General features: G+C 47.3%; 1 protein-coding gene across 1 annotated transcript in view; it reads right to left on the bottom strand.

Annotated features, from left to right (window-relative positions):
- Nucleotides 1-1,052: 1,052 nt before the first annotated feature.
- The window catches only part of PSTPIP2 (proline-serine-threonine phosphatase interacting protein 2), a 177,303-nt gene continuing 151,518 nt past the window's right edge, over nucleotides 1,053-26,837 (bottom strand). Inside the window, exons 6-15 of the mRNA XM_088476514.1 lie at nucleotides 25,219-25,281; nucleotides 23,397-23,498; nucleotides 14,997-15,042; nucleotides 12,757-12,836; nucleotides 11,213-11,311; nucleotides 10,270-10,366; nucleotides 8,433-8,490; nucleotides 7,747-7,781; nucleotides 5,814-5,868; nucleotides 1,053-1,800 (exon numbers count right to left, since the gene is read on the bottom strand). Of these exons, the coding sequence (XP_088332640.1) occupies nucleotides 5,822-5,868; nucleotides 7,747-7,781; nucleotides 8,433-8,490; nucleotides 10,270-10,366; nucleotides 11,213-11,311; nucleotides 12,757-12,836; nucleotides 14,997-15,042; nucleotides 23,397-23,498; nucleotides 25,219-25,281 (627 nt within the window). The 3' untranslated portion in view covers nucleotides 1,053-1,800; nucleotides 5,814-5,821. The remainder of the gene's footprint in view (nucleotides 1,801-5,813; nucleotides 5,869-7,746; nucleotides 7,782-8,432; nucleotides 8,491-10,269; nucleotides 10,367-11,212; nucleotides 11,312-12,756; nucleotides 12,837-14,996; nucleotides 15,043-23,396; nucleotides 23,499-25,218; nucleotides 25,282-26,837) is intronic.

Here is a 26,837-nt window from a genome sequence, read left to right as displayed (position 1 = left end):
GATGGTACATGTTCACCAAGTACCCTGTATAGTGTGTTTGTTTATAATGTACATAGATGTGTTCTAACTAAGTATCCCCTAATGCAGAGTTTCCCAATCTCCGTCATTACAGTCCAGGTTTTAAGGATATCCATACTTGGGACCAGGTGATTTAATGAGTGCCTCAGTCAATTTGATTTAACTATCTGGGCTCAAGCATGGATATCCTTTAAAACCTGGACTGTAATGATGGAGTTTGGAAAACTCTGCCCTAATGTGAATACATTAATACCAAGCTACTCTTCATGCATTTACATATTCTATAAACTCTCTTCTTATTAGTACAGAGGTTCTCAAACGCGGTCCAGAGGGCACCCCAACAGGACAGGTCTTAGAGATATCAATGGTTGAGCACAGATGGTTCAATTAAATTGGCTGCTAATTAAGTCAAGCATTGGTAACCTTTATTTACTAAAGGGCGGGTTTTTAGAAGTGGAGTTTATCTAGCACCCACCTTCTAGAAGATAATACCTAGAATCTGATTGGTTGCTATGGGCAACATATCCACTTCTAAAAACCTACACTTTAGTAAATCTACCCCTCAGGGTGCTTTGAGGACAGAGTTTGGAAACCTCTGGATTAGTATATATTTAGCATCTACTTATATAGCACCAGCATAATTGCGCTCTGATAAGTGTTGTAATACATTTAATTTTACTTTCAATTATGTGTAACTCATTAAAGTACCCCTTGAACCCATCATAGGTCTTCCTTGGAATACATATAACTCAGGTAAAGAAACTAGGGTTTAAATGAATTCTCAACTCCAGTCCTCAAGTATTACCAACAGGCCATGTTTTGTGGATGTCTTTTGATCATGCCCAGGTGAGTTCATCTATTTTGCTGGATCTGGAATTATCCCAGACGTTTGCCTGTATTTTAGGTGATGTCTGCCTTTAGAATGTTGGGATATACCAGGTGCAATTGTTACCTCCCGTCTCTAATGCACCTTTCATCCCAGATGTAAAGTTATAAGAAAGCACGACACAATAAATATCCTATATAAACATTAATAAATTACATTTCAGTTTACTTCCGCAAAATTCCCCAACAATGCAAATACAGGAAATTAACAGTCATTCTAACATAAACCCCACAGTGGTTAAACAAAAGACAGAAAAGGAACTTATAGTACAAAACATTTAATGCCGCACAAAATCCCTGTGGGTGAGATGTATCAAACTTTGGAGAGAGAGAAAGTTAATAGTAGTAAAGTAGTAACCGATCGGCCTCTGTTAGTTTGCAGGCTTCGTCTTTTACAATATATGCGGAAATATTTTTATTGCACATTTTGCGATTTGGAAACCTCTTTTCTCTGCATATTGTGTGTTATAATACAATACTGACACCATTTGCGGGTCAATGAGAGGAGGGGAGACGTCATTGACTATTATAAAGATAAGGACATTTTTTGCGCTCAGGTGTGAGACTTCTATGTTTTGTTTCCTTCAATCATCTGTTTTATGTCTATTAAGTTTATGGGCTGCATGTTAAATCATAGCACCGGCTTCCAATAAGACAGAACAAATTTGTAGGTAATTAGATAATCTCACGTCGTGCTGGGATTTTACTGCTAATTGAATGTTAAGCCCGATGTGACCTGTTTTATTAAAGCTCCAGAAGCCGGAAGCTGGTTGGGTCTGTAAGTAGTATTTGTTTAGAGGTCCTGCAACCTCAGCTACTGATATAACCTAAAACATTGTCATCTCCATCCCAGAGAGTGAAGTTCAGTGTAGCCACAGTCCGTTCCAAGTCTGTTACCTGGTAGAGAGAGAAGAGATAATAGAGTTACATAGTGCACTCTGCCATATCTCCCAAAAGAAGAGATCACCGTCTAAAGCTTGCCTGGATTACACGTGATGAGAGTTACCGTACCACAAGGCATTATGGACTATGGTCCTGATTCAGCAAGGAACGCACGGATGCAGACGCACACACCCGGCCACTGCGAGAATATGCTAATGAATGCATACGCCCGCCAGTCGCTGCAGAATAAGCAGACGCCCAGCACTACATAACACCACCCACTTCCCTTTACGTGCGTCCTCTATACCTGGCAAGACAGCGGAAACATCGGTAACATTGAGAACCATCGCATCCATACGCACAATAGGGGTGGTGCTGAACCTCCCGCAGACATGGCGAGACTTCCTGTGTGCAACTAGACCTCAGGCTGCGTCTGCCGCCGCAAAGGGCTTAATTATGCACGCCCCCGAATGCACAGGCACGCTGCGTTTGCCCGGCCACTCCCCCCTCCCTCACCACCGACAAACGCCACTTCCTGTCAATCACTTGTCCCTGTGTAATACCCCCACAGATATTGTACAAGTGTCGTGTGATGTGTTTCAGTCTTACCAGGTCAGGATAGTTTTATTAGTTTCTCTTGGTTGCTCAGAGAGGTAAGGAGGGATGTACAGGCAAAGAAGTTACTAATTTTGCTTCAAATTAGTGTTTCAGTTTATTACAGAATAAATAGTGCAGATTTGATTCACAACAATCTATATTCCTAGCAGTTATGCATTAACAAATAAATTACCCGTCCAACAAAATGCATATTTTATTGTACTGGACACTGGAATGACTGAGTACTCTTTGCATCTAGATGAAGCAGCAAACTAATATGTTATTGCAAAAAAACATGCATATTGTAGCAGATTGATATGCAACTGTTTACATTAAATATGGTGTTACCCATCATACCCCAATACGAACAAGACTAAAACAACAATTTACTCTTAGGGGCATATCCAATTGGCGGGCTGGGCGAGATTCATTTAGCGGGGATTCCACGCGCGGGTGTCCCTGAGACCCCGGGCGCGAGTCCCCGCTGTTTGATTTTACCTCGCACCTCTTGTAGGTGCGAGGTAAATCAGCGTGAGGCCGCCCTGTTCGGCCTCACGCGAGAGGGTATTACACACTGTTTCCGCGTTGCACGCGGAAACAGTGTGTTCCCGCGCGCGACAACAGGTAACGGCGCGGGGAGAAAACTATTTTATTGAATAGCTTAACCCCGCGGCGCGGGACTTTCAAGCCCCAATTACTCGCGGGAGAGGTCCCGTGGGTAATTGGATATGCCCCTTAAAGTATATTCAGAACTTAATTTTCTTATTTACCCAAGTGAAGTTACTGCATGCATGTAAATGACTAGTAACATTAGTTAGTAACAAAGTTCAGCGCTCTCTGTAGAGTGAGTGCACTTTCCGTTGCCCGGGTTAGTTTAATTGACAGATAACTATTCCTTTATAAAAATTGTTATTCCTGCAATCTGATGCACAATTTTTGTATATTTGTGTCCTGCCTGCAACTTTGTAGTGAAGGTTGAATAGTTTTAATGTCACTGGTACATACAGAGGTCATTTCATACTGGGACTTCCCTGTGAAGATAGCCGGGGTATGAAGGTGGGGGACCTACCCAGCTGGTTGAGTCTTTCAATGACCAGTCCCTGACTGTAAGTATTATGTGCAGTCCTGCAGCTGCCTTGGAAGGGGGAAGAATGATGCAGCCGGGCCGGGGAGCATTAATACAGACGGTCACACTCTCCTGTCAGGACTGATGGCTGAGCGGTGGGGATAGCGGGTGAGGTTGTGTTTGCAGGTGTTTCACAGACCTCGCTCCTGTCCGCTGCTCCAGACTTCCATAAGGGAGTTGTAATGACGCTGATTGTCTGTCCGTCTAGCCGCTCACGGCTATCAGTCACCGGGAAGAACCGCGGAGAGTCAGGTAACACACACACCGCGCAGCTCTGCTCCCACCGGCCGTCACCTCACCTCAGCGCAACCAACAACTGTCATTTTCTTTAGTTCAATCCTTGAGCCTGCCATAGTACTCACTGTCCCCTAATGTCCACCGCCGCTGAGAGAGCCAGTGCAAAGAGTCCCTGAACCTCACTGAAAACAGTTCTATAATGGCCTGTATTAGACAGTGGCAGGAAGCAGGTTATTACTTAACATGATGTACGCGTACTCCATCGCACTGGCCGGTTTGTGCACTGTGATGCATACGCAGAGCAAAAACCATCGTCCGTTTGCGTGCGTCTGCATCCGTGCATTCTTTACTGAATCAGGCCCTATATTGGGGACTAAAAAAAACAGGCAAACTTTATGCACTCCGAACCCAGACCACCCAACCAACCTTTAAATTAGGGATGTGCAGGCTCGGATAGGTTCGAGTTTGCACGTTGAGTTCGGATTTTTCCCTCCAAAAAAACAGAACTCAGAAAGAGGCTAAACGTCATCTTACATGGACGAACATCATCATTCCTGGACTTTTGTCCATGTAAGACTTGTCAATATATTGTTTGTTCGGATGACGAACGATATACGGCTAGTGCATCGGCGTGTATGTACACCCAATATGTCTGTGCATGGGACGTTGTTCACAGACAAATAAAGTTGGTTCTGCAGCATGGTCGATGCTGATGCATCATGCAGATATAATAGTGCACGGGTGACCCACCGCCAGATCGCACACTGGCCGCAGGACCCGCCGACACTGACTTCACAGCTGGGTGGGCATTTAAATGCCCGACCAGTTATGATGTGTGGCCAGACATATTGAGTGGCCGGTAGGTGAGTGGGTATAGCTTACCAAATCGGCCACTCGGTCGTTGTTACGGCCGCTCAGTCGCTGGGTCGCTGGAGTGTGTACCCAGCGTAAGACCCACCATCCCTCCTGCACATTACAGAATTGTCAGATTGCCAGCTTGGGCTGCCACGTTATAGTCTTAATCATTAGATTTCATTTTTTATGAGAAGTCAGCACCTAGATGTGGTGGAGGCAGCCATTTTGTGGGCTGGACCAGTCTTCAATTGAATGCATGGAGATTCAAGAATTTAGGGGTGGTCTTCCAGCTGCTAGGCCTCTCTCACATCCCGCCCACATCTGCCATGAAGTGGGCAGGACCGTGAACGTGATGACAAGATTGGCTATTAATCGTGCAATGGCGACACTGCCCCCATGACGTAATGCTGTGGACTGTGGCATTACATCTTTGTGGGCAGGGGGCAGCGATTACACGGTTTGTAGAGCCACTCACCCACCCTTTCCATATCCCTCCGCCCCAGATCTCCTGGAGGCCAGATAGTAAAATAGGTTTGAATGCAGCCTATGAGGTCACTAGGGGCTGGTTACTTGCGAGAGCTTTCAGAGTGTAATAAAGGATGCATTTGCGTAGCGCAAGAAGACCGACATCACTGTGGACATCGGTCTGTACTTTGTATAAGAAGTACAAATCAGCCTGCCCCCCGGCCCACCATCCCTTATAAATGATTACCAGGCTTCCAAGTCACCCCGGGGAGCTCCTCTGGCTGTAATCCACAGGGCTGTAAGTAGGGTGGTGCGACTTGTGCCATGGCACAGGGGGCGCCGTTTGGGCCTGTCATTTTCCTGTTTATTATCATTCTTGCTTGTAGCTTCCTCTTCTTTTATCCCCAGCATCTCCTGGCCTCCCGTATCTCTTTCCTGGCCCTTCCCCAAGAGGCCATGACCCTTTTTCGGATACGTGTCATATGGGGGGGGCACCAATGCTCTTTCTGGCACAGGGCACCAAAAAGTCTGGTTACGGCTCTGGTAATACAGATCGTGCGTGTTCCCGCAACGGTGCCACCTTCATGCCCACATGAAAGAGCGCAGACGCTGTGATCTGACGTCTAATAGGCTGGCGTACACACACACACACTGTGAATGACCCCAATATAATAAAGAAATCCCTTATTAACATGTCCCACTACAGATGTGCTCCGTGCCCTGTACACGGGACATGTAGGATACTCACGTTCTAGGTTATTGATTCATTCTGAAGTCTCCTACTGAGGCATAAGCGGGATCATCTGCCAATTACAGAGAGAAGCTCGTTAGTAAATATAATGTCCCCTGCGCTAGAATCAACAAAACGCAGGGAAATAGTGAAAATGCTATGTTGGCGCGGTCTGTGCTGGGTACAAGTGTCTCAGCCCACTTTGCTCGCGCTGTTTTAGGGCAATGGATACAACCTTGCTGGACCTTACTTGTAAACTACAATGACTTTAGTTAATGTATGGCAGAGACACGGCTATGTAACGTATGTGTTCCGTGCCTTTGATTTGTAGGTACCGTATATTTACTAGGATAAGATGGGATTAAACATAAAGGGGTTTGATTCTGATTCGGGGGTAGTTGAGCAATTTATTTCTTCTGTACCTGTGTGTAAGTCACACTGCGCGCATGCAGTTGTGAGTGCCGTGTTGGGCATGTTATGGGCGTTCCTGGGCGATGACAGGGAGGTGGCTTAGCACACGCACTGAGGGCATGCTATGGGAGTGTCGCAGGCGTGTTTCGCTGGTCAGTGTTGTGTACCGAGATGCACGATCGCTCACATTGGGGGCCATACTCAGACGGAGAATCTGCACCTAGCATGCGGCTGGCGCAAGTTTCCATGGTGCGACGGATGATGGCGTCTAAAGATGCACCAAGCAGCATTTGAGCGCCTAAAAGTGCTCACAGTGGGCGTCTCAGCCCTTGCACAGTCAGACGCACGGCTCTACACCAGGGAAGGGCTTTGTGGCGGTATTAGCGTAAAGTCGCAGATGTGCGACCGGCAAAAGACGAGACGTGTAAAGCGTTGCCTCTGACTGAGAATCAGCCCTAAAGGTTCATGGGAGGTGGCCAGAGTAAGTGCGGTCTCCTAGGTAACTGTAATGCCATGTGCAGATTGAGATTGTCAAAATCCCACTCATTGGCCAGACCAGTGATGTCGCAGGGTATAGGATTTAGGGGCCTCATTTATCGACAAGTTTTAAAACTCTTTGCGTATGATAAATGATACTCCAGCCAATCAGCTCCCAACTGTCATTTTTCAAACATGACAGTTGGGAGCTGATTGGCTGGAGCACCTTTATCATACACATTAAGTTTTATCACACCTTGTGAATGATAAAACTCGTTGATTAATTTGCCCCCATAGTAACTGGCATGCAGTTATTATATCCTTGAGCCTGTGTGTATTTTCAACTCAGTCACTCGTCATTGCCGAAGGTAGTCTTTCCAAAAGACCAGTGCTACCAATGGGGGAAGTATTATACAGTTGCACTGATCCACTGCTCCCCAGCCACTCCTCTTCCGGGGTGTAGCATTGTACAGACTGCAGATGTACACCATAGGCTTGGCCCAGGCGCCAGTCACTGAACGCTAAAAGCGATAAATAGCGCCCCAGTGTGGGCAGTGGGTGCCAGTATAATGAGTTACTCGCCCCGGTGACCAGTAGTAGAGGGGCAGAGGCTGCTCAGGGCAGTGTATTAATATGAAAATAACTCTGAACTTTCTGACTCTCATTGAACACCGGATGGTTGATATCCAGCCACCTACAGACCGAGGAAAGTGCCTTTTTGCAACTCTTGACAGAGCAGGGAAGAAATTCTCCATTACACTTTGCTTTATAACAGACCCGCAGGAGAAAGTTGGTGTAAAACCGCACAGAGTATTTCACCTCCATGCTTCATAAATGGATATTTTAAAATGCTTCTTTTTAGTTGCCCTATAATTGGGCCCATATGTGTAATATTTGTATGTATTTATCACTGGTGAAAACAATATTCTTCCTCTTTTATTGTAAAAACGGTTTTATTTCCTAACTAAATATTTCCTTTTCCAGATAAGAAAATAATAGCATGATGGAGATACCTTGATTATCAAACCGCACAATGCCAATACATGAGGTACAAAGTGCTCACCTAGCTCGGACGCGTGCGGCTGCAGGACTCCCCGTCTGCAAAACACAAGGTGACACGGGTTAGAATGTCAAGTGTGTACCCAGCATAAAACACCCCCCCCGTATTTCCACTACGGAGTTGAAGAGCAATACAAGTCCTTACTGGGATTACTGATCGCAGATACATGTATACCTTTGTAGCATGAAGGATATATAAAGGGATTGCCTGGATATATGTTTTAGCTCCTCTGCATGAGGTCTGCTCCTACCCAGCGCATTCCGCCAGGAAATAAATCAGGGGTGGGATAAATCTACAAGACGGCAGGTGTAGGGATTAACAATCCCTATGATGATACATGTTAGATATGGTTCTGTATGTATTGTAAAATGGACTACAGACCAAAAATTATCTCTACGGCATCTGTGCGAGGTCCGCAGGGAATGGCGCCGTGCAGATTCATTCAGCATTTCAGCGGAGCGCAACCGGCGGGACAGGGGCATAAGTGTGGACCCAGAATCTCTTTTAGGGGTCCCCGATTGTCCGATATGCAATATATGTTATTGGGGACCACATATTTTGGGGTCCCAGAACAATGGTACAGTGCCACAGGAATAGCACGCAGGCGCTTTGGGTCCCATCTAAAAATAAATAGTAAAAAGCAATAAGAAATCCAAGCAGACCCTAACAATTTCTACTATCAGTCCCACCTTATTACTGGGGCCGAGATCTTCTGGTTATTGTAGAAGTTTTCATAAGGGATGGGAGCTGGAAAATAAGGAATACGTACATTGTCATATGCTAATGAGGAACAGATCATCGTAATGTATTATCAAGTATCAGACAAATTATTCCACGTTTCTTGTGATTAGGGAGACTTCCGCACATTGGGGGTCATTCAGACCCGCTCGCGAGCAGCAGTACGCTCGCAAGCGGGTCGATGTTCCCAACTGCGCATGCGCACGACGGAGGGAGCTCCGTCGTGCCCGTGCGCGAGACCCGGGGAGCGACGGGCTTTCCATCGCTCCAGGTCTCGCACCAAAGGGGGCGTGCTGTCGATGTTGATTGACAGCACGCCCCCCTTTGGTGGGCGTGCCTGCCAGACGGAGGCGTTCCCATGGGAACGCCTACCGTCTGAAGCCGGCCCCACTGACATCACTAGTGATGTCAGTGGGAGTGATTTTGGCTCTGATAGAGCCAAAATCACTCCAGGGCTTGTGGCAGGGAGACCCTACCTCAGGGTCTCCGTCGCAAGTCCGATGGTCGCGATGGTCAAGACCATCGCGACCATCTTTTTGGCCGCTCGCATATGCTGTGGGTCACCCACAGCTATACGAGCGGCCAGGAGGCCGCTCCATTTTCATGGAGGAGGGCCCTGATTCAGAGCGAGCACTCTGGTCAGAGCATCCGGCTCTGAATCAGGCCCATTGTCTTAAGATTATTTACTAATAATACAAACAAACGTTAAGTGTCAGCAGAAGTGGTTTTCAGTACAATAGTTAAAGTTGTAGTACAAAAAAGTAACAAACATGTTCTCTCTGATAAGGAAATATTACATGGGGCAATTGCACCATGAAGCGTGGCAAAAACGTTGCCCGATACCTGTGCTGACTACGATTAGATACATACAATATACTAATATACATTTAGGTAGTTCAGGCAGCATTTTACTATAAATATATACAGTACTGCTAATAATAGTATTCCAGGCAATGTCCATGCTGTCTCTTTGTGCTCCATTACAGGGAACAATAGAGGGATGGAGGGCACGTGAGAGGGTGGAAGGACAGGGGGGGGGACAGGAGAGAGGTAAAAGGAGAGGAGAGGAGTGGGGGACAGGAGAGGGGTGGAAGGACAGGAGAGGGGTGGAAGGACAGGGGAGGGGTGGAAGGACAGGGGAGGGGTGGAAGGACAGGAGAGGTGTGGAAGGACAGGAGAGGGGTGGAAGGACAGGAGAGGGGTGGAAGGACAGGAGAGGGGTGGAAGGACAGGAGAGGAGTGGAAGGACAGGAGAGGGGTGAAGGACAGGAGAGGGGTGAAGGACAGGAGAGGGGTGGAAGGACAGGAGAGGGGTGGAAGGACAGGAGAGGGGTGGAAGGACAGGAGAGGGGTGGAAGGACAGGAGAGGAGTGGAAGGACAGGAGAGGAGTGGAAGGACAGGAGAGGAGTGGAAGGACAGGAGAGGAGTGGAAGGACAGGAGAGGGGTGGAAGGACAGGAGAGGCTTTGCTGTTACCCTACACTCCCCCATCTTCTCATACTGACAGTGTGAACCAATATTGACTGGCACATTTTGACGTTCATGTAATGTGAGCAGGACTCCAATAATGATAAACATCTGTGACCGCACAAGGACATCGCATGGCCCCACAAGGGCAATCCATGGCCACACAAGGACAACCCATGGCCACATAAGGACATCCCATGGCCACCCACAAGGACATCGCATGACCACACACAAGGACAACCCATGGCCACATAAGGACATCCCATGGCCACACATCACAGACAGAAAAAAAGGATACATTGGGAGGCTGAGTAGACATACCTGGGGGTTTATTTCCTGTTTTATGATTTTCTGTGAAGTATTCTACATCTTTCTCGATATTACATACTTCTAATGCTTTACGGACCTTTTCACACATCTAGAAGATTAGAGGAACAGCAAGTAAGGACACAAATGTACTATGCCAGATCCTGGGAGGCATAGTGACTTCTGGGAGACTAGATATTTATGTAACGTGTCTGAACTGACTGATACTGTTCTTGCAGTGATGGTAAGTTGATTTTTTTTTTTTTATCTTGACAATGGTAATAGTGACATAGGGCCTGATTCAGCAAGGATCGCTAATGCAATCGCGTTTGGAAGTCTGCTGCAAGAGTACGCTAATGTTTGCAATTGCAAAGCACTCGCACGGACGCACACTTCCCCTCTCGCACATCCGTCATACCTTGCAATCCAGCCAATAATCAGTAACATCGAGTATCATGTGAGCCACTCGCACAATGAAGGCAGGTCAGACCTCACTTATAAATTGCTAACTTTCCTGTACGCAGTGAGCACTCAGGCTACGTATGGCATCACAGTGGATAATTTATGCACGCACCTCTAACGTGTTCAAACGCTCTGGCACACCTGCGTTCAGGCGACCACTCCCCGTCACCACCCACAAACAGCGCTTCCGGTCAATCAGTTTACAATTAATCTGCGTGACCTCTGCAAATCTCTTTCCTGTTCGCAGCGAGCCGCTTACGCACTGCGATACATATACATGCGCAGAAAGCAAACATCGGCCGTCTGCGTACGTATTAGAATCTGCGATCTTTGCTGAATCAGGCCCATAGACAAAACCAACAGGAGAGCCAAGAGGTTGAGGGACGGTACAAAGTACCCGGGTGACTCTAGGGGCACGGTAGAGCAGAGGAGGCGCAACCACGCCCCACCTGCCATGCCGATCGCTAGCCGCAGTGTGAACATACTGGTGACTCACCACATCGTTGGAAATACATTGCTGCGACAGCTGATTGACGTGCGTCCACACTGCGTTCCTGTAATAGTTTATTCTCTCCCAATCCTGGCTCTCAAAAAACTACACATTTTGTTGGGGGAAAAAAAATAAAAAATAAAAAAAAGATACACAGCGCAAATCACGTTCATTATAAAAGAGCAGATTCCTGACGGTGTCATTTGGATGTAATAAACCCATTTGCCATAAAAAAAAAAAAAAAAAAGAATGTACAGATATTATTATAATCATCATTTATTTATATGGCGCCACAAGTATGTTCTTTCTCATCTAGCCTCAATACGCCATGCAGCGCGATATGCCTGGCGTCAGTGAGCCATCTGCTAGGGACTCTGCTAGGGCTGAGCGTCTATTTTGCCAAAATAAATGCATCTTAGTCACAATGTGATGCAACTAGGACGCACCAAAAGACTGTACAGACTCATTTGTACATATACAGTGCTACAGATCTACTGTATATAAACTAGTAGACAACTAGGGGTTAATCTACCATGGAAGAATAGTATGTCGGGTATTTTATTAGGTGTCACTGACATCTCTAAACTGTGCCCTGCAAGACAGTACTGCATTGAGTTTGCCTTTATCAGGTATGCAGAGCCCTAAATGGACTGCACCCAATAGAAGGTCATATGTCTGGCTTCTAAACGGCACCCAGATAACTCACAGTGAGCCTGATTCAGCAGTGCTGAACGCAGGTACCAGATTACCGGGAATCTGCGCGTCCGCAGGACCCATTCTGCGCAGGTGCCGAACAGATCCTACATGATCGCACACAAGGACCCATATGCCCGATTGAACGGCAGAGGCGTTTACCGGGCGGTGCATCGGCATACTTACCAACTTTTCGCTGCACCTTTTCGGGAGCAGCTGGAGAGGACCTGCTGCTCTCATCTTCGGGGGGCGGAGCCTGACTATAGCCATCATTAGGCCCCGTTACAGGCAAACCCAGCGATTCGCGTTATTTAGCCCCGTCCCCTCCCTACAGACCTGCAAATTGCTCGGAAAATCTCTCCATCCTGCCCACTTCATTAGGAATTGCGCGGGATGCGGGAGATTTGCTTACTCTTTCGGGGGTGCGGGGGGGTTACCCGAAAAATCGTAAGCCTCCCGCGACACCCGGGAGAGTAGGCATGTATGTGCAGGGGCGGGGATGCCCTACGTTCCCGGAAACAGGGGGCGTGTCATCCCCGTTTTCCGGGAGTGACAAGGCCAGGACCTGTGTCCATGGATACAGATTCTTGGCCTCGCAAGCCGGCCAGCCTGCGTAAGCTGAGGCTTATTCAGCTGGCCAGTGCCGTCCATCATCGTGAGCGGTGGTTGCTATGGTGATCCCAGGCTGCGACCGCGGTTGCATCAGGAAGTATCAGATACCTCCGGCTGCGTTTGCATTTCATCAAGGACAGAATTCCAGAGCTGCTTGTGTGCGGCCTCTGCTGAATCACCCCCAGTGACACCAAAACCTGCTTCATCTGCACCACACACAATGACATAACAAACGTATAAAATACCATGCAAGCCGTAATATGCTCCTTCTGCCAATCTTCCCGTATTTTATCCAGCAGGCTGATATTTTGCTGGTAAGTCTTATCTGAAGGAGAAAAGAAAATAATTAAATATATGTCAGAACATTTTATACCTAACTATCTATTTCATTGTGACATTTCCTTTATTACATGCTGTCCTGGGGGTGGAGCTTCACTAAGTTACAGCATTCTGGCCTAGAGAAAGACAGAAGGCCCCCAAATCATTGCTGGGAGTGGCTTAGAGTCTCATAGGTAACAATAATCTCTGTCTGGAAGAGATACTAGTACAACCGTGCAGCCGCTATAAAGCTTTAGGTTGTCTGACTCCCCCATGCAGTATATAATGGAATAACTTTAAAGAGAGAGCTCTGATGGAAACAAAGGGTCTGATTCAGAGCCGGACGCTATTTGCGCTCGCTCGTTCAGAAAAAAGGGGTGGCTATTCAAATGAACCGTTCGCTCTTTGCGGTCTGTTCACGCCTCTAGGTCTGAACGAGCGTACAAAACATGCAGTCGTTTTTTGGAAAACTACGCCCCCTGGCCACTCGCATCCTACGTCATGTCCGCTATTTATTAGATTAATCGAGTACATCGACCAGCGTATGAACTGCTCACAATTCTTGTGGTTGGTTTTTCCTACCGCAATCTTGCGAGCAGTTCTGACTATAAAATAACCCAGTGACGCTGCTGTAATAATTATGCACACCCTTAAAACGCCCGTTTTGACCTTTAAGCATGCCTGCGTTCAGATCTCCACTCCCCGTTTTCAAGCACCTTCCCCTGTTACCACCCACATACGCCTCCTCCTGTCACTCAAAATAGCAGGCATTCGCTATTTAGCGAACAAACGATTTTCGGCCGCACTGACTGGTTCGCGCATATTATGATCCGTACGCACGCGCAGTTGTGCAAACATCACTCGGAACGAACGAGCGTCCGCTTACGAGCGGCTCTGAATCAGGCCCAAAGTACCATATTGAGTTTTGTCATCTGCCTGCATTCTTGTAAGGACATTAGGCCCGACTTTGAGTTGGGTGTATCTGCGGTGGCTTTTCCGTCTGTCTGGCCACAGAAGCTCGCTTCCTTAGGCTAATGCGCGCATCGGCCCGTCTATGCTGAATATTCGTCCATCTTCATATGCCATTGTCATTAGTATCGGGACTAATGCTAGGTATACACTGTATAGTATATCGTTCAGTGCGTGGCCACACATTATATCATTCATAGCTAATCATGTCAGCCGTACAGCACAGTAGACGCAATATATCTTGCAGATCTGCTGGTGTGTATGGGTGACCATCCGACCTGTTATGTTGACCGCAGGAACCGCCGACAATAACATCACCACTGGGCGCCCAGTTGTGGTGTCTGGGCAGACATATCGAGCGGCTGATTGGTAAGTGTGTATACCTTATCAATCGGTCACTAGGTCAGCAGGACGGTAGGCCGTCCGGCCGCTGGGAAGGACAGGTGTGTACCCCATGCTGGGTGAAATTAATCTGTCAGAAATAGGCACTCTATCTCCGTCCACTCTCTCCTAGCCAGGGCCGGCTCCAGGGCTAATAGCGCCCTGTGCCGGCCGAGTGCTCTGCGGATGAAATTGGGGGCGTGGCCTAATTACCATAGGTCAGGCCTCCTTACGTGACGTTATCTGCGGGGCGTGCCTCCAAAATAACGTCAGGCTTGGGGGAGCCTCACTAGCTGGGCGTCCCCCAGCCCTCTCGCGGCACTGATTTGACCACCCGCGGGCCACTTCGGCCCACGGGTGGAGCAGCGGGACAGTACTGTCCCGCTGAAATTGGAATGCTGGGGAAGGGTGTGCCCACTATGGGTGACGCCCCTGTTCGACCGCTCAGGTGGAACACCCCCTAGAGCCAGCCCTGCTCCTAGCGAATACGGAAGTCGGCTTACACGCCCATGACACACCAGCAACACTCCCACGAGACTGATAAGTTCCGCGAGTCTGATTTGTAGCCGCCCATTTCTTAGAAGGAGTTATCAATGGATGGCTCCCTGCTGCCTCTTCATCCTCCGTCCATGTGGGTATGCATGATACGGCATATGCGCGGCATGCGATCGCTTTCTACGGCACATGCGAAGTTTGCAGATATCTGAGAGAGCCATGCGCATTTGCGTCGGATGCACAGTCAGACCCATTCTCTGGAAATGCAATAGACTCTGAGTGAAATGAAAATGCAATGTGCAATATATACTACATTACTTACCAGCATCTTCCGCGGTTATCTTGGAATGAGCCAGTTTTGTGTAAATCTGAAATAAATAAAAGAACACAAAATGTACCGGTCACCGGTATGGTTCTTTAATTCCAGGTAAAATGGCCCCTTACTCAGTAACTCCACTCAGAACGTAACATTTAGCTTTTATGGTGCAGCAAAATCTAAGCTAACGTCCCGGCTGGCAGCTTTTGCCTGAAGACTGGGTGCTGTGGTGCGGCTCTCATCTTTGCTACTACCATTCGCCTATTTCAGGCGCACAACTGTGCTGTCCCTGCCCTGCCCATGGGAATGTCCTATTTATGTAACTCAGAAGGCAGAGGGCGGATGCACTAACAATACTACTGCGTGCATGCAACAAGGCATGGGGGGGGACCGGATAACAGGACAGTATACTTTGTACTATAACATTACTGAGCAAGATATGTTTCTGATAATAAAATGGTGAGCATGTCCTCTTTTCTTTATTGTTTTGGAATAATACAGATGTGTCCTCATACATCTAGCCTTAATACGCCACGCAGCGCGACTTGCCTGGCGTGAGTGAGCCGCTAGGTCCCGTGCTACTCTGCTAGCGTCGGGCGTTCTATTTTTTCACCGAAAATGCATCAAAATCGAAGCAGACTGCGCTGAGTAATGTGATATGTGACACCTGTATATCTGTGTGATCCTGAGCCTGTATATGGGAGACTGTGCTGAGTAATGTGATATGGGACACCTGTATATCTGTGTGCTCCTGAGTCTGTATATGGGAGACTGCGCTGAGTAATGTGATATGTGACACCTGTATATCTGTGTGCTCCTGCGTCTGTATATGGGAGACTGCGCTGAGTAATGTGATATGTGACACCTGTATATCTGTGTGATCCTGAGCCTGTATATGGGAGACTGTGCTGAGTAATGTGATATGTGACACCTGTATATCTGTGTGCTCCTGAGCCTGTATATGGGAGACTGTGCTGAGTAATGTGATATGTGACACCTGTGTATCTGTGTGCTCCCGAGTCTGTATACGGGAGACTGCGCTGAGTAATGTGATATGTGACACCTGTATATCTGTGTGCTCCTGAGTCTGTATATGGGAGACTGCGCTGAGTAATGTGATATGTGACACCTGTGTATCTGTGTGCTCCTGAGTCTGTATATGGGAGACTGCGCTGAGCAATGTGATATGTGACACCTGTGTATCTGTGTGCTCCCGAGTCTGTATACGGGAGACTGCGCTGAGTAATGTGATATGTGACACCTGTATATCTGTGTGCTCCTGAGTCTGTATATGGGAGACTGCGCTGAGTAATGTGATATGTGACACCTGTATATCTGTGTGCTCCTGAGTCTGTATATGGGAGACTGCGCTGAGTAATGTGACACCTGTATATCTGTGTGCTCCTGAGTCTGTATATGGGAGACTGTGCTGAGTAATGTGATATGTGACACCTGTATATCTGTGTGCTCCTGAGTCTGTATATGGGAGACTGCGCTGAGTAATGTGATAGGTGACACCTGTATATCTGTGTGCTCCTGAGTCTGTATATGGGAGACTGCGCTGAGTAATGTGATATGTGACACCTGTATATCTGTGTGCTCCTGAGTCTGTATATGGGAGACTGCGCTGAGTAATGTGATATGTGACACCTGTATATCTGTGTGCTCCTGAGTCTGTATATAGGAGACTGTGCTGAGTAATGTGATATGTGACACCTGTGTGCTCCCGAGTCTGTATACGGGAGACTGCGCTGAGTAATGTGATATGTGACACCTGTATATCTGTGTGCTCCTGAGTCTGTATATGGGAGACTGCGCTGAGTAATGTGATATGTGACACCTGTATATCTGTGTGCTCCTGAGTCTGTATATGGGAGACTGCGCTGAGTAATGTGATATGTGACACCTGTATATCTGTGTGCTCCTGAGTCTGTATATGGGAGACTGCGCTGAGTAATGTGATATGTGACACCTGTGTATCTGTGTGCTCCTGAGTCTGTATATGGGAGACTGCGCTGAGCAATGTGATATGTGACACCTGTATATCTGTGTGCTCCTGAGTCTGTATATGGGAGACTGTGCTGAGTAATGTGATATGTGACACCTGTATATCTGTGTGCTCCTGAGTCTGTATATAGGAGACTGTGCTGAGTAATGTGATATGTGACACCTGTATATCTGTGTGCTCCTGAGTCTGTATATGGGAGACTGCGCTGAGTAATGTGATATGTGACAACTGTGTATCTGTGTGCTCCCGAGTCTGTATACGGGAGACTGCGCTGAGTAATGTGATATGGGACACCTGTATATCTGTGTGCTCCTGAGTCTGTATATGGGAGACTGCGCTGAGTAATGTGATATGTGACACCTGTATATCTGTGTGCTCCTGAGTCTGTATATGGGAGACTGCGCTGAGTAATGTGATATGTGACACCTGTATATATGTGTGCTCCTGAGTCTGTATATGGGAGACTGCGCTGAGTAATGCGATATGTGATACCTGTATATCTGTGTGCTCCTGAGTCTGTATATAGGAGACTGTGCTGAGTAATGTGATATGTGACACCTGTATATCTGTGTGCTCCTGAGTCTGTATATGGGAGACTGCGCTGAGTAATGTGATATGTGACACCTGTATATCTGTGTGCTCCTGAGTCTGTATATGGAGACTGAGCTGAGTAATGAGATATGTGACACCTGTATATCTGTGTACTCCTGAGTCTGTATATGGGAGACTGCGCTGAGTAATGTGATATGTGACACCTGTATATCTGTGTGCTCCTGAGTCTGTATATAGGAGACTGTGCTGAGTAATGTGATATGTGACACCTGTATATCTGTGTGCTCCTGAGTCTGTATATGGGAGACCTGTATATCTGTGTGCTCCTGAGTCTGTATAAGGGAGACCTGTATATCTGTGTACTCCTGAGTCTGTATATGGGAGACTGCGCTGAGTAATGTGATATGTGACACCTGTATATCTGTGTGCTCCTGAGTCTGTATATGGGAGACTGTGCTGAGTAATGTGATATGTGACACCTGTATATCTGTGTGCTCCTGAGTCTGTATATGGGAGACCTGTATATCTGTGTGCTCCTGAGTCTGTATATGGGAGACTGCGCTGAGTAATGTGATATGTGACACCTGTATATCTGTGTGCTCCTGAGTCTGTATATGGGAGACTGCGCTGAGTAATGTGATATGTGACACCTGTATATCTGTGTGCTCCTGAGTCTGTATATGGGAGACTGCGCTGAGTAATGTGATATGTGACACCTGTGTATCTGTGTGCTCCCGAGTCTGTATACGGGAGACTGCGCTGAGTAATGTGATATGTGACACCTGTATATCTGTGTGCTCCTGAGTCTGTATATGGGAGACTGCGCTGAGTAATGTGATATGTGACACCTGTGTATCTGTGTGCTCCCGAGTCTGTATACGGGAGACTGCGCTGAGTAATGTGATATGTGACACCTGTATATCTGTGTGCTCCTGAGTCTGTATATGGGAGACTGCGCTGAGTAATGTGATATGTGACACCTGTATATCTGTGTGCTCCTGAGTCTGTATATGGGAGACTGCGCTGAGTAATGTGACACCTGTATATCTGTGTGCTCCTGAGTCTGTATATGGGAGACTGCGCTGAGTAATGTGACACCTGTATATCTGTGTGCTCCTGAGTCTGTATATGGGAGACTGTGCTCAGTAATGTGATATGTGACACCTGTATATCTGTGTGCTCCTGAGTCTGTATATGAGAGACTGCGCTGAGTAATGTGATAGGTGACACCTGTATATCTGTGTGCTCCTGAGTCTGTATATGGGAGACTGCGCTGAGTAATGTGATATGTGACACCTGTATATCTGTGTGCTCCTGAGTCTGTATTTGGGAGACTGCGCTGAGTAATGTGATATGTGACACCTGTATATCTGTGTGCTCCTGAGTCTGTATATGGGAGACTGCGCTGAGTAATGTGATATGTGACACCTGTATATCTGTGTGCTCCTGAGTCTGTATATAGGAGACTGTGCTGAGTAATGTGATATGTGACACCTGTGTATCTGTGTGCTCCCGAGTCTGTATACGGGAGACTGCGCTGAGTAATGTGATATGTGACACCTGTATATCTGTGTGCTCCTGAGTCTGTATATGGGAGACTGCGCTGAGTAATGTGATATGTGACACCTGTATATCTGTGTGCTCCTGAGTCTGTATATGGGAGACTGCGCTGAGTAATGTGATATGTGACACCTGTATATCTGTGTGCTCCTGAGTCTGTATATGGGAGACTGCGCTGAGTAATGTGATATGTGACACCTGTGTATCTGTGTGCTCCCGAGTCTGTATACGGGAGACTGCGCTGAGTAATGTGATATGTGACACCTGTATATCTGTGTGCTCCTGAGTCTGTATATGGGAGACTGCGCTGAGTGGTGATATGTGACACCTGTATATCTGTGTGCTCCTGACTCTGTATATGGGAGACTGTGCTGAGTAATGTGATATGTGACACCTGTATATCTGTGTGCTCCTGAGTCTGTATATGGGAGACTGCGCTGAGTAATGTGATATGTGGCACCTGTATATCTGTGTGCTCCTGAGTCTGTATATGGGAGACTGTGCTGAGTAATGTGATATGTGACACCTGTATATCTGTGTGCTCCTGAGTCTGTATATGGGAGACTGCGCTGAGTAATGTGATATGTGACACCTGTATATCTGTGTGCTCCTGAGTCTGTATATGGGAGACTGCGCTGAGTAATGTGATATGTGACACCTGTATATCTGTGTGCTCCTGAGTCTGTATATGGGAGACTGCGCTGAGTAATGTGATATGTGACACCTGTATATCTGTGTGCTCCTGAGTCTGTATATGGGAGACTGCGCTGAGTAATGTGATATGTGACACCTGTATATCTGTATGCTCCTGAGTCTGTATATGGGAGACTGCGCTGAGTAATGTGATATGTGACACCTGTATATATGTGTGCTCCTGAGTCTGTATATGGGAGACTGCGCTGAGTAATGCGATATGTGATACCTGTATATCTGTGTGCTCCTGAGTCTGTATATGGGAGACCTGTATATCTGTGTGCTCCTGAGTCTGTATAAGGGAGACCTGTATATCTGTGTACTCCTGAGTCTGTATATGGGAGACTGCGCTGAGTAATGTGATATGTGACACCTGTATATCTGTGTGCTCCTGAGTCTGTATATGGGAGACTGCGCTGAGTAATGTGATATGTGACACCTGTATATCTGTGTGCTCCTGAGTCTGTATATGGGAGACCTGTATATCTGTGTGCTCCTGAGTCTGTATATGGGAGACTGCGCTGAGTAATGTGATATGTGACACCTGTATATCTGTGTGCTCCTGAGTCTGTATATAGGAGACTGTGCTGAGTAATGTGATATGTGACACCTGTATATATGTGTGCTCCTGAGTCTGTATATGGGAGACTGCGCTGAGTAATGTGATATGTGACACCTGTATATCTGTGTGCTCCTGAGTCTGTATATGAACCACAATGGTACTTGTAATGAAAAAAAGCTGTGGCCATTACATTGTGGCACTTCGTATACAGAATCAGAGACTCAGCTGCACACAAGTGAATCAGCACAGTCTGCTTGTGCATCCTAATCGCATAGCTTTGCGTTCGGTGCATAAAGATGCAGAAAAAACCCTGGTGCTAGCAGAGTCTCACAGGACCTGGCGCGCCAAGAGGGGCTTTTTAGCGCAACTGCAGCATAGATGTATAAGGACACATCTGTACACCCCTTTACCAGAATTGCCAATCCAGCGGTCATTATTGCCATCGTTAACCCAGCTCTCACAGGCCTGGGCACTTTGGAAGAGCCCCAGCACTTTTTCGCTGACCAAGCATTCATAGCGATGTCATTTTTTTTACTTAAATTAATTTAAAAACACATTTTATGAAATCCGTCCCCCCTCTACTGAAAGATCCCATTACTGTAATATTATGCATACAAAGGTCACTAGGTGATACTACTAATCCTCCTATTCAGCTGAGGTTTGCAGTCAAGAACAAAGGCCATGGACCTCATTCAGAGTCTCTCGCTAGGGCACGCTCGCTGGGAGCGATAATCGCACATCTGCACATGCGTATAATTCGCAGTGCGCGTGTGCAAGTCATTCGTTTCAGGTCGCTGCTTTGAGTGACAGGTAGCGCCGTTTGTGGGTGGCAACGGGAAGGTGCTTGTGAACGGGGGAGTGGTTGTGTGAACGCAGGTGTGTCTGACCATCAGAATGGCGTTAATGGGTGTGCATAATTAGCAAAGTAGCGTCATAGCACACGTGACTTGGCTGTTTTTTAGCCTGAACTGCTCGCAGTGCTTGGGGTAGGTTAGGTCAACCCCAAACGCTGCAAGCAGCTCCCATGGCCCTCGATGTCCACGATTAATCAGAATCTTCCCGGAGATGACGTGTGCTGCGAGTGACAGGTGGGAGGTTTTATAGTCCAGCGTACGCTAACTGCCGTCGCTCACTAAGACATAGAGGGCGTCCTTACAGCGCAAAGAACGATCGCATCTTGCGAGAGACTCTGAATGAGGTCCCGTCTGGTTCTAGCTGTTTGGGCTACGGGGTCCAGAATCCCATTTGGGCTATTAATATTAAAGCAGCAAATTGAGATGCTTTGTAATTACCATTCTCCTGGTTTTGTTTCCTCCGGCTGCTTTTAATGATTTACGGCCTGGCTCAGATATAGACGTTATTCTGATGTTCCCGCAGTTGAGCGATGTTTTGTGTCCTATTGCCATTCACAACTGTGTACGGCATATCTAAAATGTGAGAAGGGGGATGATCGGCGATCTGCGCAGGAGCATGACCCTTTCTGCGCAAGTGCAGAACGGGTCTGCGACCCCGCACGCAGACTGGCAGCACACTGTTATTGACGGGGCGGGGAGGGGGCGTCGATGGCCGTCATTGGGGGGGGGGAGGAGAAGAGACCAGGATCTCCGTCAGCTGATGGAGATTTCCTGGCCTCTTCCTCTCATCTGCGGCGGATGTTCCCGCAGATTATCCGATGCTGCGTTGGACAATGCAGCTGTAATGTTTGCAGGTGGTGTGATGCCGCCAGCTGCATTACCACATCTGCACAGATGGAATAGCTAAGCTGCCTGCGTGAATACCTCATATATCTATACCCTGCGTGCATACATCATATATCTATAGATTGCGTGCATACATCATATATCTATAGCCTGCGTGCATACATCATATCTATAGCCTGCGTGCATACATCATATATCTATAGACTGTGTGCATACATCATATCTATAGCCTGCGTGAATACCTCATATATCTATAGATTGCGTGCATACATCATATATCTATAGCCTGCGTGCATACATCATATATCTATAGCCTGCGTGCATACATCATATCTATACCCTGCGTGCATACATCATATATCTATAGCCTGAGTGAATACATTATATCTATAGCCTGCGTGCATACATCATATATCTAGAGCCTGCGTGTATACATCATATCTATAGCCTGCATGCATATATCATATATCTATAGCCTGCCTGCATACATCATATCTATAGCCTGCGTGCATACATCATATATCTATAGCCTGCGTGCATACATCATATATCTATAGCCTGCGTGTATACATCATATATCTAGAGCCTGAGTGAATACATGATATCTATAGCCTCCGTGCATACATCATATATCTAGAGCCTACGTGCATACATCATATCTATAGCCTGAATGCAAACATCATATATCTATAGCCTGCATACATACATCATATATATAGCCTGCAAGCATACATCATATATCTATAGCCTGCGTGCAGCTTTGCCATTGCAATCCTTGCTGAACCAGGCCCTGAGTCCGTGGGTGCCAGGATGGGGTAGATACAGCAGTTTAATGTTGACTACCCCATTTTTGGCTTCTGAAAATTTCTGTAGAGTAGTTACTGGAGGGGGTGTGCGGCCGACTTGTCGACATTTAGGTCGACATTCCGAGTACCGACATCAGAATGCCGACAGGTTCTGAATGTCGACAGTCAGAATCTTGACAGTCAGACAGAATGGTCATTAGGTCGACGATCAATATGTAGACATGTATTTAGGTCGACATGGTTAAAATGTCCACATGGTTAGGGTGCTGGGCTTAATGACGTCTCCCATTGGAATCCCTGTGGTGGCCAGGACAAGTCTACTTTGCCCTTAGTAGTGAAGGAGCTAAATGAAAATAAGTAAATAGACCACGTGGGATTGCTGCTTTGAAGTGCACTTGAACAAAATGGAGGCCGTGCGTCGCCACTTCGTAGGCTGCATTCTTGTGACTATTGGTTCATAAAATGGCTGCCCGTGCTGTGTGTAGGTCACGGTCACAGAGTACCGAGGCCATATACTGCAAATACCTTGTCCTGTTGCTTCTGATTCATAGTGTTTTTGTTGCAGCGTGCGACATTCTGTTCCGCCTCCTCTTTTTCCCGACACTTCTGCTCATATGTCTTCTTACACTGCGGGAACACAAAGGCGGTTTAGTGAGGGAGAGTCATTGTATATCGACCCTAGCAACCAATAGGATATGTGTTGGCATTTTGTAAACTGCAACACTATTGGTTAATTGATTGTTAAGGTTAAAAACACATTTTTCCCTTTCAGCCAATCTTGAATAAATATTCCCCAATGTATTAAAACGTCCTGCGGGTAGGGATGCGCTCATACTCGGCTACCATCCTAGTGTGTCCTGATGAATCCCAATCTTAAAGGAGTTCTCCCAGAGTCCCCCGAGAGTAGGCCGAACCCTGCCCACTTTCCTAGTGTAGTAGGTGGGGCATTGGGGGTGGGGGGGAGGGGCAAGTTGTCACCATGGCCCCTCCCCCTCACTGTGTGATGATGCAAATCAAGCAAGAGGCAATGGCATGATCACTCAAAACACTGGGCGGCTGATCATCGTCATGTTATCATGATGTATTGCCTATTTTTATGTAGAGGCAGGGGGCTTATCTATAATGGGTGCAGGGTGTGCGGTGCACGCGGGCCCATACTTATTAATACTTCGAAGTCCTCCGAAGCCGAAGTCCCAGGTCAGCTGGAGAGGCGCTACACAAAACGCTTGGAAAATGGCTGCTGTGGCCATTTTCCCAGCTATCTGTTGGGAAATCACTGGGAAAATGGCTGCCGTGCCATGTCCCCGGTGACCTGCGTGTACGCAGTAGACTCCGGGTACAGACTAGCGCCCGGAATTTACTGAAGCGGTCAGTGCGCGGTAGCTCCTGTGTAGAGGCCTGGGACTGTAGTTCCATCTGCCCTATTGTTAATTTGTCCCTGTGTGGGATGCAGGAGAGTTACTCACTGTACCGGGAGTACTCTCATTCAGGTATCTCCAGTTAATCCCGGGAGGGTGGGCGATTATAGTCATGGGTTTGCCAGGCGCCTTTTATAACACTGCAGGAAATTTCTACACAATAACCTTTGAAGTTTCTGAATTGTTCCTAAGTGGTCATTTATTTATTCCTAATAGTTTTCCAAGTCACTGCTCTTCTTATTTCCTCTTCGAACTACTAGAGAAGACACAGAAGTAATCTCAGAGGAACCTGGAATGAGGACTCAGCTAGCATACACTAGGAATGACAGACGTTGGAGTCCTGGAGCCAGTTATATACCCAGGGGCAGCAGTTGATAGGAGAACAGCGTCAGCTGACCGAGACCATGCTACCAATGGTTGGAGATGCTGTCACATGAGAAGGACTGTCATGGCGGCGCCCATGAAAGGAACCACGATCCCCAAGACACAAGACCGACCATGGAAGTCCAGAAGCGCCTAAGTCAGAATACTCAGCGCATCACCCGCCGCCGCACCAGACGTCTGACCGCACGAGAAGTCAGTGGAAGGCGGCACAGAGGTAAGAGACAGACAATCCTAGGCTGAACCCTGACAGGCTATTGGTGATAAGAGCTGCGTTATCTCTGCCATCTGACTTTATCTAACTTTAAACATGATAGTAAAGCATCATTTTAAAGTTAGAGTATAATGCCGACACAGTAAAATGCTTTAAACAACATTATTATGCTGTCGGCTTTCTCCTGTCATCATTATGCTGTCGACCAGTCATACCAAACCCAAGAAAAAGGCGAATGAAGCACCTACAAAACTTATTTCTGGGCTCACAGGAAGAAGTTAAACAGGGACGTTTCTCGGGGGTCATTTTACTTCTATTGCAAATCAATACATACATCTATTGTCTTCTTATAATGTAGCTGTCTCTGTTTGTGCATTGCATCCATTGCAGCTTCTATCTGGAAAAAAAAAGAGCAACACAAATATCTGGCTTAAAGCTTTTTCTTAATGAATTACAAATAAAATAAATTGCACATGTAACTATGCACCCCTTATGACAAAATACACTTAACTAATCCCTGGTCCAGTCAGTTGTCTTCGGAGGTCACATAATCAATGGATTGGAGTCAACATGTGTACAATTAAAGTGCTTCAATGAAGTTCACCTGTCCATGAGAAGCCCCAGAGTTGGGTGGTGTATTTCCAAATTAGAGCTTCATCGTGAAGATCACAGAACATTCAAAGGCAAATTCAATAAATAATTATTGAACATCATCAGGAAAACTGGATAGGGAGGCCAGCGAGTGACATATGGAGACCTTGAGTTACAGTACTCCATGGCATAGATGGCAGAAAATCTGCACTTCACAAATTTGCACTTTATGGGAGGTGTCATAAGAAAATCACTGATGGGAACACACACATGAAAACTCACATGCGTAGGCTTTGCCGGAAATAATTTGTGGGGCTGAAATACCAAGTGGACGGAAGAGTCTGTTGGAATTAGAAGGATGCGTCTCTATATGGAACACAGAGCAAACCTCCGGCTTGTTCCTACAATTACATCTACTGTACCACGTACCCACCACATGTTGTCTAATTCCATTCACCTTTCTCCCAATAGTGGGAGACCATTGTATTGGAGCTGACATATTTCAGAGTATTACCATGTTCCATACTTGCCAACTCTCCCTGATTGTCAGGGAGACTTCCTGAAATAGTAGCAATCTCCCTGTCTCCCTGAAGAGGCTAGTAATCTCCATACTTGCCGACAATCAGCTCCCTCCTTCCAGGAGGTAGCTGACTGTCGGCTAACAGCGGGGGGCATGTCTGGACAGGTTGGGGGCGAAGCCGGGGGAAGGGCCGCGTGATCGCATCATCGTGGCCACGTCCCCTCTTCACAATGCCATTATTTTCGGCACTGTGAAGCAGGGGGCAGGGCCACGATGATGCGATTCAGCGTGAATCGCGTCACCCCCCCTGCGGGGATTTCTAGTGTATTCTGGGGGGAGGTCGGGAGGGTTGGGGAATGTCGGGAGGCTTGCTTGCCTTTCCTGAGGGCCGGAGCGGCACCCAATATTCGGGAGGCTCCCGGCCAAATCGTGAGGGTGGGCAAGCCTGGTAATCTCCCTGATTGCACCTTACCACCATTATGTAGCTGTAAACAGAAATGTGTACATTCAAATGTGATCATTAGTATCATGTCCCTGCATTGGGTATAAGGCACAATGGCCCTGATTCAGACCCACTCGCGAGCGGCTGTCCACTCGCAAGTGGGTCGATGTTCTACACTGAGCATGCGCACGACGGAGGGAGCTCCTTCGTGCGCATGCGCCAGACGCGATGAGCGAAGGACTTTCCTTCGCTCGTTGTGTCTGATCAAAGGGGGCGTGCTGTCGATGTTGATTGGCAGCACGCCCCCTTTGGTGGGCGTGCCTCCCTGACGGGGGCGTTCCTAAGGGAACGCCTCCCGTCAGAAGCCGGCCCACTGACATCACTAGTGATGTCAGTGGGA

Source organism: Taudactylus pleione, unplaced genomic scaffold (assembly GCF_031769625.1).
Source record: "Taudactylus pleione unplaced genomic scaffold, aTauple2 ptg000189l, whole genome shotgun sequence".
Lineage (NCBI taxonomy): Eukaryota > Metazoa > Chordata > Amphibia > Anura > Myobatrachidae > Taudactylus > Taudactylus pleione.
Note: the sequence above shows the minus strand (reverse complement) of the source record. Positions and strands in the feature narration are given on the sequence as shown.